The 12,800-nt window shown below is 40.5% G+C and overlaps 1 protein-coding gene across 1 annotated transcript in view; it reads right to left on the bottom strand.

Annotated features, from left to right (window-relative positions):
• Window positions 1–12,800, bottom strand: part of capza1b (capping actin protein of muscle Z-line subunit alpha 1b) — a 65,165-nt gene that overhangs the window by 32,933 nt on the left and 19,432 nt on the right. Inside the window, exons 2-3 of the mRNA XM_073030577.1 lie at window positions 12,297–12,360; window positions 662–713 (exon numbers count right to left, since the gene is read on the bottom strand). Coding sequence (XP_072886678.1) covers window positions 662–713; window positions 12,297–12,360 — 116 coding nt within the window. The remainder of the gene's footprint in view (window positions 1–661; window positions 714–12,296; window positions 12,361–12,800) is intronic.

Consider the following 12,800-nt stretch of genomic DNA (forward strand, 5'->3'; position numbering starts at 1 on the left):
TAGGGTTGTACGCTTTGACTCTTGGTAGGGTTTTCCGTGCCAAACAGGTCAAAATGTAGAGGACAGACTAAGCTCAGGGCTAACAACCCTGACTGGAAAAACAAAACTGTTAAGGAAACAGTAATGAAGAACCTTCAACATCTGAGTGTGATGGTATTCCTGAGCCTCCACCCGGGACTTGCACAAATGACAGTCGTAAAAACTTAGCGGAAACTACTGACACAATGAAGGAAGCCCTGAACACCACCAGAAATGGAGAACCTTCACTGCTGCCTTAAGCACCAGTGGTGTAAGAGGCTGTAAGGCAAGTTGGGGTCTATACTTCTACCAGCTGGAAAACAAAGATGTGCTTCATGATGTTGATACTACACCCCACAAATTAAAGCACAGTTGGCCTATCACCTTGCCTTGGAAATGTTTTGAACTGAACAACTAGTGATAAAGTTCTCTAATAAAATAAATAAATGGAAACATCACCATTGGATAGTAAAAATACTTGAAGTTTGACAATATACACAATTATTCAACCACCAAAAATAAAAGATATTGCAAATGATACGTTAAAAAAAAGAAAAGAGCAACAAGTATATCAGTGCCATCCCACACGCCAATGTGAACATTTCATCTCAAAAATATGAAAAAGCATGAGCTTAAGACTTACTGTGCAGTTGCTTCCTTGAGAAGGCTGTCATTATTCATTAGCACACGTACATCTGGAAATTGAAAACATTTTTTTTCAAGCCAGAACTGGTAATTTAAGCCAAATTAATTTAATCTCAAAATAGTGATGAATGTAACTATTAAAATTATGAATACAGTCAATACATGTTAATACAAAAGTGTCTAATTTAAATTTGTATGTTTTAAGTATCAAGAATGCTTTGAACTAAAAGGAACAGACTCTGATGTTGCCATTGCAAACTAATCTATTGGAAATCTGAAAGAAAAAGGGGAATGGATCTACTTACAAGTTTTGACTCTGAGATTCTTAAACATTGCTACCTGAACAACGCACAGCACACCAAAGTTAAGAATGCTGATTATTTAGCACTGCATAGTTCAGACTGATATTAAGGCACAAATCGTGCAGTAAAATGACTATAAAAAACATCAGTTAAATATTCACGAAATCCAGCACAATATCTTAATGGTAATGATGTCACTATTGGTCAAAAAGGAAAGAATCTGCACACATAAGATGCAAAGAAAGAAAATGCACTTATGTTCAGTTTATATTCGTATACAAGTGGGTGGAGTTTAGATGGCAACAATAGCTGCCTCTTCAATGTCACCTGCTTAAACAGCTTAAATTCCTCTCTTTTAATGTTTCTTTTTCTCTTTTCACGGTGGCTGGGGTTCTATCGTCAACGTCACTCACACTGTAGTTTTTCATGGTGGGTAAGCTCCCGCTCCTGGAGCTCACTGACTGGCCATTTTCTCAAAGTGCGGCATGGAAGTTATGCCTCCAGGGTGTGGCCCTGCGCAGCCTTGTGGGCAACTGATTCCAGGCCGGTGCCACCAACTGAGACGTTGCAGAAGGAACATCAGGATTTTGCGGCAGCGGATACGGCAGGCAGAGGTTCTGTACTCGAGCAAGTACTCCATCTCACTTTCGCTTTCTCGATGGTGGGGAGAGATGGCTGCCAATTCTCGAGCCGGAGAATCTCGGAATAGACTGTAACATCGTAACAACTGTTGTTGGTCGCCCCTTTCTCAGTGAAACAGGTGACAGCTCTCTCTTCCTTGTTAGTGAGAGACAGCCAGTGGCATATTCAACTGTCAGGTAAACAGTAGCTTTTGTTGACTGCAGATCATTTGGGTGCTTTGCTTTTGCTTGCTTGGTGGGTGCTGGCCGCTGATGAGTTTTGCTGGAATGGGCAGGGGGAGAGGGGGTTCTAGCATTTTTCTGTTGTTCATTCTCTTGGGGTTTTTTCTGTTTTTCCTGGATGTCTGCAAAGACTAATTTCAGGCTGTATACATTCTCTGATAATAAACGGAAGTATTTAAGATATTTCTCTCAAAACAATAACCCGATGAAGCTTATTGTAATGTAATTAAGTTGCAAGACTTAACATCATTAAGTCTTCATAAAGCACCTGTCTATTAAATGTCCCAAGGTGATTCGCAAGTGGGAAATCAGGCAAAAATTAATACCAAGCAACCTAAAGATATACAGTGGATTCTGGTTAATTGGTTCATTGGTTAATCAGTGGCAGCCACTTATCTGGGACAACTCTTAAAGAACAAAAACTAATCTAGAAAATAGCTGGGATTCCCTTTGTTTATTTGTGACACTATGCTGCTTAATTGGGACAGGGAACTATTATTGAACAATTTCTAATTAGCATGAATCCCGTGAACTTGTGTGGCTGTTAGACACTATACCATACTTAGAGCAAACAGTTTTTAAAATAGCAGTAGTTGTGTGTATTGCATTCAAAAAGCAGTCATTTTTGTCACTGTTAGTTGGTGAGAAATAAGCAAGACAATTTAGAATTATTTTGCATACTGCGGTTTCAAGCAAACAGCCGGGAGTGAAAAGGAAATGATTTTACTACTTCAACAAGTTAGGACTATGAAGAATTTGAAGGTATTAACAACCATCTTGAATGTTACAATGGTAAAGAAAATTTGGAAGATGCAATGGTTGAAAGCATTGTATGAAGGGAGTCCATTATCTACACTAGGTGTCTACACTAATTTTGTTCATTTACAATCAAAAGAACTTGGCAGCATTTTGGTTGGTTGTCTATTGCATCCTGATGATGACAGTGAAAATTGTGCAGGAGAGTTTTTAAAGTGGAAAAGCCATTACATTGAAACAATTCCACTCTCTTGGCCTCAGAAGTCCGGGTCCACGGTATGAGTAGTCATCACAAACTGGGGTTTTCCTTGGCTGCAGTGAATAATCATGATTTCTTCTCTGCCATATCATGGCCTTCACTCCCCATGAAGCATTGCAGAACCGCCTTCTTGGTCATTGGATCTCACTGTTCACTTCATCCGCCCAGTCCACCAGAGCTGATTTCATGTGGTAGGGCAGGCATATTTCACAAGGACACAAGGTCCACTGGCTAACCTGTCTGTCAAAGTGGTGTACCGTGAGCATGGCTGACAGATGAGAGCTGTGGGTCCAGTGGGGACCAAAGGTGAATAAGGTGCTCCAGAAAGGACAGGACAAGCCTTTCACTGAAGTGTTATCCCTGGGCACCCCATACATAACAGCGTACATTGGATGAATTCCTTTGTCAATAACTATTAGGAACTAGTTGTTTTATAGAGCTACTCCTCCCTTGGGCTTGTTGTGTTCCACCAAGGGGCAGCTCATCCACCTTTAGCTCACATCTGCTCCCAGCTCTCACCTGTGACTCCAAATAACTGTTTGCTTGTGACAGTGGCCACACCCCAGTACACTGTTCATCAGGCGGGTTAAACCAGGAGAAGGTAGCTGGGAACCTCCAATCCTACTGACCCCATCATGCAAAGTCAGTTCCGGTTGACTGGGAGGACAAGATCAACTACAAGATCCAATGGCCAAGAAGGCAGACAAGGCACAGCTCTCATGGCTATCCACTGCAGCCAAGGAAGTCTGCAGTTTCTCATACCATTGGACCAAGATTTTTGAGGCCAAGAGAGTGGAACTGCCCCTGTGCAATGGCTTTTCACTGTGGAACTCCTCTCCACACAGGTTATATCATAGTAGGAAACAATGGACAACTAACACACTGTAGTAATATTGGTAGTGTTCCAATTTGTTCTGTAATATGGCGGCTATATTTCATTAGGAGTTTGAGGAGTTTTGGAATGTCACCTAAAACATTTGAACATTTCTACAGATGTACTGTGGAGAGTATTCTAATTGGCTACATCACTGTCTGGTATAACGGGGGTGAGGGGTTACTGCAAAGGATTGAAGTAAGCTGCAGAAAGTTGTAAAACTAGTCAGCTCCATCATGGGTACTAGACAGCGTAGTACCCAACACACCTTAAAGAAGCGGTGCCTCAAAATGGCAGTGCCCATCATTAATGAGCCCCACCACCCAGGTCATGTCCTCTTCACACAGCTACCATTGCAAGGGAGGTACAGAAGCCTGAAGGCGCACACTCAGCTATTCAGAAACAGCTTATTTCCCTCTGCCATCCAATTTCTGAATGGACTGTTATGTACCCTTGTCACGTGACAGGTGTTGAAGCTATACTGGACTTGAGGTAATGGTCTTGTGATGGTGGAGTGACGTCATTTTCCCGCCAGTAGAGGTCATGTGGCAGGTTTTTTTTTTAAACAGGGTATAAAAGGAGGACCCCTCCCTGTGAGGAGGGGCAGTTTGTGGCTGGATTTGCCATGTTGACTTCATGCCACTGCGTGATTTAATGTTATGACGCAGTTTAGTTGAAAGATGAAGTTTTATCTAATGCCTAAAGTTTAAAAAGTCATTGCCAGCAGTTTCTTTACAATACTGCTAGTTGAGAATCAGTGGAGAGTGAAACCGGAGTTCGGGAGTTAAAGATCGAGGAGAATCGATTTCGACGGTGAAACAGGTTCGACCTTGTTTGATCATTATTCGGAAGGAATTCGTTGACTGTTCTCGTGTTAATCCCTGTGAAATATCAGAAAAGATTGAGAACAGTGTTGTAAAGGAAAGGTCAGTGCCTTTAAGCCGTTTCGTTTCATAAAGTCTTCGTGGGAAAAAGTTCGATCTTGGGAACCGAAGCAACACGACGGAAAAGAGAATTTAAATCGTCTTAAAAAGTCTCTCCCTTAAATGGACCGTAAGCATTTTGAACTTTTGGCAATACTACTTTGAAGAACTGTTTTTGCAACATCGCTTTAAGAACTGTTTAAGCTTCAATGCTTTAAGAACTGTTCAAGCTGCCGCACAGCAGCTGATTTCCGGTTACGTTAGTGATTTGTTTACTTTTGGGGGGGTTTGTTTTCAGTGTTTAATAAACGTGTTATTTGTTATAAAAACCCCTGCCTAACTCATATATTTATTGTTGCCTGAATCCGTAACAGGACATTGAAACAACAAACACTACCTCACTACATTTTTTCATTTATGTTTTTGCACTACTAATTTAACTATTTGATATACATATACATTTACTTTAATTCAGTTTTTCCTATATTATCATGTATTGCATTGTACTGCTGCTGCAAAGTTAAATTTCACAACATATGCTGGTGATATTAAACCTGATTCTGATTCAGTGAAATATTGAATTTGTTACTCAGTTAAATGGTAGTTTGTCTATATATATTTACATCATTTTAAACTATTCCCATCAAGCTTCTGCTAATTAGGGCATGCTTCATTAGGCAAAATGTACTGGTTTTAATGTGTCCCAATTAACCGGAATCCACTGTATTTGTGCAAAATACGTGAGCTATTACAAATTTTAAGAGAGAAACTATGTTTAGAAAATTCCAAATGGAATCAGTGCCATGCAGTCGAAGGCACAGGCAGCAAAGGAAGAACAATTAAATCAGCTAAATTTAGGAAGATGTTGAAGTTGGGTATCATACCAGATTATCATGAAGGACAGTAAACACTGAGGCCACTGATGGATTTGAAAACAAGGATAATGATTTAAAATACAGTTAACTGTGGTTGCATGTCAGATAAGAGCTTTTATTATTCTTTAGGAGCTTCACTTGTGCAGAAAGCACAGCAACCAATGTGCATGTAAAAAGGCTGCATAAACAGGAAAAAATGAATCCCTGGACACTGCATTTCAAGAAGCATACAAGAGGAGGAAACTAATGAGGGCACCAACATAACTTGGTTACTTTCCATAAAGAAACAAACAAGATATTTGGTCTGAAAATGCAGAACCAATCCCGGGATCCTGTTTTAATGTTTCATTTGTCTCCAAAAATGCACCCTTCCAAAGATTATTGTGCCAAGCTAATAATTATAATTCATAACCTTTCATTTTTTAAAGAATCACTTTGCTTACAACATAGTTCCTAAATTAAATCTAGCAAACCAATTTAGTAACTGCCAGTACAGCATTATAATCCTGTGAATTAAAAAAACAGAATTTTTGACTGTGACAAGTGTAGACAGTGTTCTACAACAACACACACAAAATGCTGGTGGAACACAGCAGGCCAGGCAGCATCTATAGGGAGAAGCGCTGTCGACGTTTCGGGCCGAGACCCTTCATCAGGACTAACCGAAAGGAAAGATAGTAACAGATTTGAAAGTAGTGGGGGGAGGGGGAAATGCGAAATGATAGGAGAAGACCGGAGGGGGTGGGATGAAGCTAAGAGCTGGAAAGGTGATTGGCGAAAGTGATAGAGAGCTGGAGAAGGGAAAGGATCATGGGACGGGAGGCCTCGGGAGAAGTGGGGGGGGGGGGGGTTAGCACCAGAGGGAGATGGAGAACAGGCAAACAAGTAAATATGTCAGGGATGGGGTAAGAAGGGGAGGAGGGGCATTAACGGAAGTTAGAGAAGTCAATGTTCATGCCATCAGGTTGGAAGCTACCCAGCCGGTATATAAGGTGTTGTTCCTCCAACCTGAGTTTGGATTCATTTTGACAATAGAGGAGGCCATGGATAGACATATCAGAATGGGAATGGGACGTGGAATTAAAATTGAAATGTGTGGCCACTGAAATGTGTAGACAGTGTTCTGTTTACTGAAACGGAAAAGGAAGTGATCCTGAAACTTTCTCTCGAGATGATTGTAACGTCTGAAATATTTGAACTCTTAAGTATACAGGACGATAGGGTTTGGAGTACAAAAGCAGTAACATCTTACCACAACTATACAAGGCAACAGCAGAATTTTGGTCCACAATTTATTATCATTGTAGATAGCTCAGAGGAGCTTCACCATGATTATCCTGGATATGAAGGATTATATTGAGGAAAGGATAAACAGGTCGGGTCTGGATGCATTTGAGCTTAGAAGTATGACCAACCTAATGAAACAAGAATGATAGGGTGAATGATGGGAGGCTGTTTCCACTCTGGGTAGGACCGGAAAGGACAGTCACAAAATAAGGGGGGAACAAAGTGAACACTGAAATGAGGAAGAATTTATTCTCTCAATCAAATGAACAATCTTTGGAATTCCCTGCCCCAGAAAGCCTGGGGGCGGAATCCAAGAATGCATTCTAATAGAGATACAGTCGGCCCTCTTCATCCGCGGGTTCCACGTGCGCGGATTCAACCAACAATGGATCAGGAAAACCCAGAAGTTCTCTCTCCACCACTTGTTTGAGTATGTACAGACTTTTTTTCTTGTCATTATTCCCTAAACAATACAATATAACAACTATTTACTTAGCATTTACATTGTATTAGGTATTATAAGTAATCTAGAGATTATTTAAAGTATACGGGAGGATGTGCATAGGTTACCGCGGATCTAAGTCAGAACAGGTACATCCGGTATTATTTACCATCAGTTAGTCAAAAGTTTGTCTTAGTATATATTTTACTTTTCTATGCATATAAAACACTTAAGAAATGTATATATTTCAATAATTAAACCACTGCATCGCTTAGTAATAATTGCAGCTTTCATCAGGGCAGGGCCTTTCACATGCTCCATTATTCTTACTTTATCCTTTAAAACTGTTCCGATCGTTGACCGACTGTAGCCTAACGCTTTTCCAATGACCAATAGCATTTCACCTCTTTCCGATCATTTTATTATTTCCACTTTATTTTCAATCCTGATTGTTTTCCAAAATAGAAACACTGCGGGCGGCAGGTCCCGAACTCTGCCGGGTCCTAAAATCCACCGACTTGAGCATCCACGTTTTTTGGTATCCACAGGGGGTCCCGGAACCAATCCCCTGCGGATAAGGAGTGCTGACTGTACCGAAATGTTTAATTTTAAGGGTTTGATGGTAATGGAGATGGGGCGGGAAGATGGATGTTGGAAGTTGGATTAGACATTATGTCATTAAATGGTGGAGCAGGTTTGAGCAGTGGAATGGCTGACTACTAACCCTGTTTCTTCCACTTTTCAGCTGCTTTATATGTTTTGCACTTCTTTCAATTACAGTTTTGCTTTTTAAACATTGTGACTTTCCCACTTGAGGTTGACCATACATATACCATCAGCGAACTTTAGTTGCTAAATTCCACAATGTTCAAAAACACCTGGAAAGTCACACTTTCAACAGAACATCCGATTAGTATATAACAGGCTTAAGCTCACTCACAAAATGGGATTACAGTAAATAAATTGGTTTTCACATATACAAGATGTTACTTTATAAATAAGCATGAATTTGAGAAGCTACAGAGCATGCACAAATCTTCTAAACTGGAAAGAAGCTTGATATTTGTGAGTTAATCTGTTTACAAAAATGACAACTAGACTGTACGAGTATGACTGGATAAATCAGATGAATTAGAGGAGGCACACTCACTCAACTTTAAAAATGGAGCAGAGGAAGTGGAGGTGGTCACTTGTGCCAAATATCAGAAGGGTGTGGGATAGTACACAGTGTGGTTATAATCACATCATACTGTTGGCAATTCAATGTTAGCAGAAGGGGCAGCAGCCTACCTAAGGAGATGTGAAGACAGATTTGGAGAAAACACTAGCATGTATTGATAAAAGCATTAGACAAAATGGGCAGGGCAGGTTCTTTGAAACAAAGATGTGATTAACCAGTTGGCTTAGTTTTAAGGCAAAAACAGAGAAAATAGCTTTTTCATTTTAAGAGTATTGCAGGTCTGTAGCATACTGCCTGAAAGGGGTGTTTTCAGAGAGAATTCTTGACCACAGTTCAAAGTGCTTAGATGAAACACTTGATGATTGAGATACAAGGTTATGCATTGAAAACTGGAAAATGGCATTATTCTGAACAGCACAAAATCAATGGGTTATATGACCACCACCTGCTATAACTTTCTATGCTTTAGGATGAGCTAATTAATTCAAGTTCTGGGAACAAAGACTGTAAATGGGCGAATAGCTAACTGGGACACAGAGGTAAAGTGAGTTTGATGAATGGTTGACGTCAGCACAACTGAAAACAAGGAAGGGAACCGAAGGGACGCCCAATGGTGTGGAATAATGTCAAGACTGGAATAGAGTTATGAGAACAAGAGGTGGGTGTCAGGTAAGCCTGTAGAGTAGTGAACTGTTTCACAAAAGATAGGATTGTTTCCTGACTCAACACTAACATTCAAAGGAGAGTTTGATAAATACTTGACAACAATAGACTTACAAGCCTATAACATTAGTGGAGACTGACCGGGCAAGCTCTACAGAGAAAACAGAATCAGTTTTAATATCACAGGTACATGAAATTAGTTGTTTTGCAGCTGCAGTACATTACAACACATTTTAAAATTTTTTTTAATTAAGTTACAATGAATATATATGTATAAAAATTACATTAAATAAGCAGTGCAAAAAGAGAGGGGAAAAAAAGTAAGGTAGTGTTTATGGGTTCAATGTCCATTTAGAAATCTGATGGAGCAATGAGAAAATGACATACAGGTGGTCCCCGTTTATCGAACGTTCGCGTAACGACAGCTCGCTGTTACGAAAGACCTACATTAATACCTGTTTTCGCTAACCAAAGAGGAATTTCGCTTTTACGAAAAAAAGCCACCCGCTTTATATGTGTATCTACCCCGAGAAAGACTACAATGACCGTGAAGCCCTGTGCGGGCAGTTGTCTGCGCATGCGTGTATGTGCCGATTTTTTTCTCCAGATGGATTTTGGCTCTCTGTCTTCCCGAGTTGGTAAGTGAAACTACACCATACGTACAATATTTCTACTTTATATAGGGTGTATATTTATCATATCATTCCTGCTTTTACTATATGTTAGTGTTATTTTAGGTTTTGTGTGTTATTTGGTTTGATTTGGTAAGTTATTTTTTGGGTCTGGGAAAGCTCAAAAATTTTTCCCATATAAATTAATGGTAATTGCTTCTTTGCTTTACAACATTTCGACTTACAAACTTTTTCATAGGAACTCTCTATCTTTGGATTGCGGGGGAAACCAGTACATTTATTTACTGAGGTACATCACAAAATAGGCACTTCCGGCCCTTTGAACCACACCGCCCAGCATCCCGATTTAATCCAAGCCTAATCACAGTACAATTTACAATGACGAATTAACCTACCAACCAGCACATCTTTGGACAGTAGGACGAATCCAGAGTACCTAGAGGAGACCCATGCAGTCATGGGGAGAAAGTAAAAACTCCTTTTGGACAAAGGAGGGAATCGAACCCGAGTCACTGGTACTGTAAAACGTTGTGCTGACTGCTACGCTACCATGCCGTCCCCTGGGTGCAGGGGTTCCTTAATGATGGATGCTGCCTTTTTGAGGCATCACCTTTTGAAAATGTCCTGGATGCTGGGAAGGCTAGAGGCTATGATGGAGTTGGCTAGTGTTTACAACTTTCTGTAGCTTTTTCTGATCCTGTGCAGTGGCCCTCCACACCAGACGGTGATACAGCCAGTTAAAATGCTCTCCTTGATACATACCAAGTCTCCTCTAATGGAAAATAGCAGCTTTCATGCCTTCTTTGTGATTGCATCAGTATGTTGGTCCCAGGATAGATCTTCTGAGATGCTGATATCCAGGAACTTGAAACTGCTCACCCTTTCCATTACTGATTCTTTGAAGACGACTGGTGTGTGTTCCCTTGACTTCCACATCCTGAAGTGCACAACCAATTCTTTGGTCTTACTGATGTTGAGTTCAAGGTTGTTGTTGTGAGATCACTCAACCAGCAAATCTATCTCACACTTGTAAGCCTCATCACCATCTGAAATTCTGTCAACAACAGTTACGTCATTGGCAAATTTAAAGAATGGAGCTTGAGCTGTGGATCGCCACACAATCTCGGATGCAGAGAAGAGTATAGCAGTGAGGAGGAGATATTATTTCCAATCCACAGACTGTGGTCTCCCAGTGACCAAGTCAAGGATCCAGTTGCAGAGACCCAGGTTTTGGAGCTAGTCGACTGTGATGAACGTATCCAACAAACAGCAGCCTGACGTAAGTATTACTATTGTCCAGGTGATCCAAGGCCAAGTGGGGAGCCAGTGAGATTCCACCTGCTATGGACCTATTGGGTTTGTGGGCAAATTGCAGGTCCATGCAGCAGGAGTTGATACTAACCACGATCAACCTCTCAAAGCACTTCATCACTGTAGATGTGAGTGCCACTGGCCGATAGTCGTTGAATGCAATTCTTGCACACTGGTGTGCAAGTTGCCCTTTTGAAGCAGCTGGGAACCATCAACTGTAATCATGAGAAATTGAAGATGTCCTTGAACACTTCCACCAGTTGGTTTGCACAGCTTTTTATGGCCCTACCAGGTACACCATCAGGGCCTGGCATCCTAACATTGGCTTCCGAGACAAATTACAGGGTCTCCAGATGCTCCAGGGATTTGCACAGGAGTAGTTTTATTCTCCCTTTCAAAGTGTGCATAAAAAGGCTTTGAGCTCATCTGCAGTGAAACATCACAGCCATTCATTATGTTAGCAGAACCACATGAAGTTTTTTTTTTCTAAAACAGTGACTTGTAAAGATCTGAAAAGCATAGGCAGGTATTATAGTGGAGACAGATTAAATTGTAGCATTCAGAAATGACCTGGAAAAGAATTTGCAGAGCTATGGGGAGAAGGCGGGGGCTAGGGGTGTGGAACCAGCTGGAACGGTACAGAGTGGACAGAACAGCCTCTTACCATGCTGCAATTCAATGGCTCAACAAGCCTCCTATGGTGATAACTCCATGAATCTAATATGTCGTCAGTACTTGAGATAACGGGAATGATTTAACAGCATGGATCACTCTAATTCAGACATTAAAAGCAGCTTAAACTGTACTGTAGATTATACGTATTCTGCCTATTATATAGCAAGACATTTAGTTGATTCCTGTTTCAGGCTACTAGTCTGCTGAATAAGATCAACTAATTCAATATAAACCGCAGATCTTGGTCATTAAGTTACTGACAAGTGCACTTATGGTCATCTGAACTGCTAATCATGGTCTGTTGGTACCAATGATAATCCAAGAAACATGAACCTATTTCTCTTCAAATGATTTGGCTGAAGACATCCTGAAACTGCCTGCTTAATGGACAAAATCAATAGGCCAGCTAAAGAATGTAATGAATAAAAACATTTGTTCCAAATTCCACAGTAAGCAACCCTTCAGCTAATGAAGAATTCTTATAGTTCACACTGCCAAAGGCACACAGAAGATATGTACAACTGTGCGTATCTTACAATCAGACTAGCAACTTAAAGGTTACAAAACCAAAGTACATCTTCATTGACTTACCATTAAATACTTCATTGAACTCTCCTGGTGGTGCATGAGTGATGAAATTGGTGGCAATTTGCACCTAAGATCAAACCAGAAATATGTGTTGTTAGTAATTCTACTTCATACAAGATAATAGACAACTCAAATTTTGTTTTGAAACCTTCCCAACATCGTAGTTTAGCATTAAAGCCAAAAATGCTGAAAATACTCTGCAGGATGAATACATTTCACCTTTGACTTGAAACATTAATGCTGTTCATCTGCACACAGACGATGCCAGACCTACAGAATGCACACACTATTTTCTATATTTATTTCAGACTTTCAGCATCTGCACATTTCTGATTTTCATCATTCAAGTCAACAAATTGTAGCATGCAATTCTGCACTATGTTCTTCAGTGCCTATTACTGAATTTGTTCGTCATCTCTCTCATCAGCCTCTCACTAGGCGATTTCTCTCTCTGCAAGTATCTGGCTAGCAAGTGGCATCATGACAAGTTTATCAATCAGTTGTCAC

The sequence above is a fragment of the Hemitrygon akajei genome, chromosome 27, assembly GCF_048418815.1.
Source record: "Hemitrygon akajei chromosome 27, sHemAka1.3, whole genome shotgun sequence".
Taxonomy (NCBI): Eukaryota; Metazoa; Chordata; class Chondrichthyes; order Myliobatiformes; family Dasyatidae; genus Hemitrygon; species Hemitrygon akajei.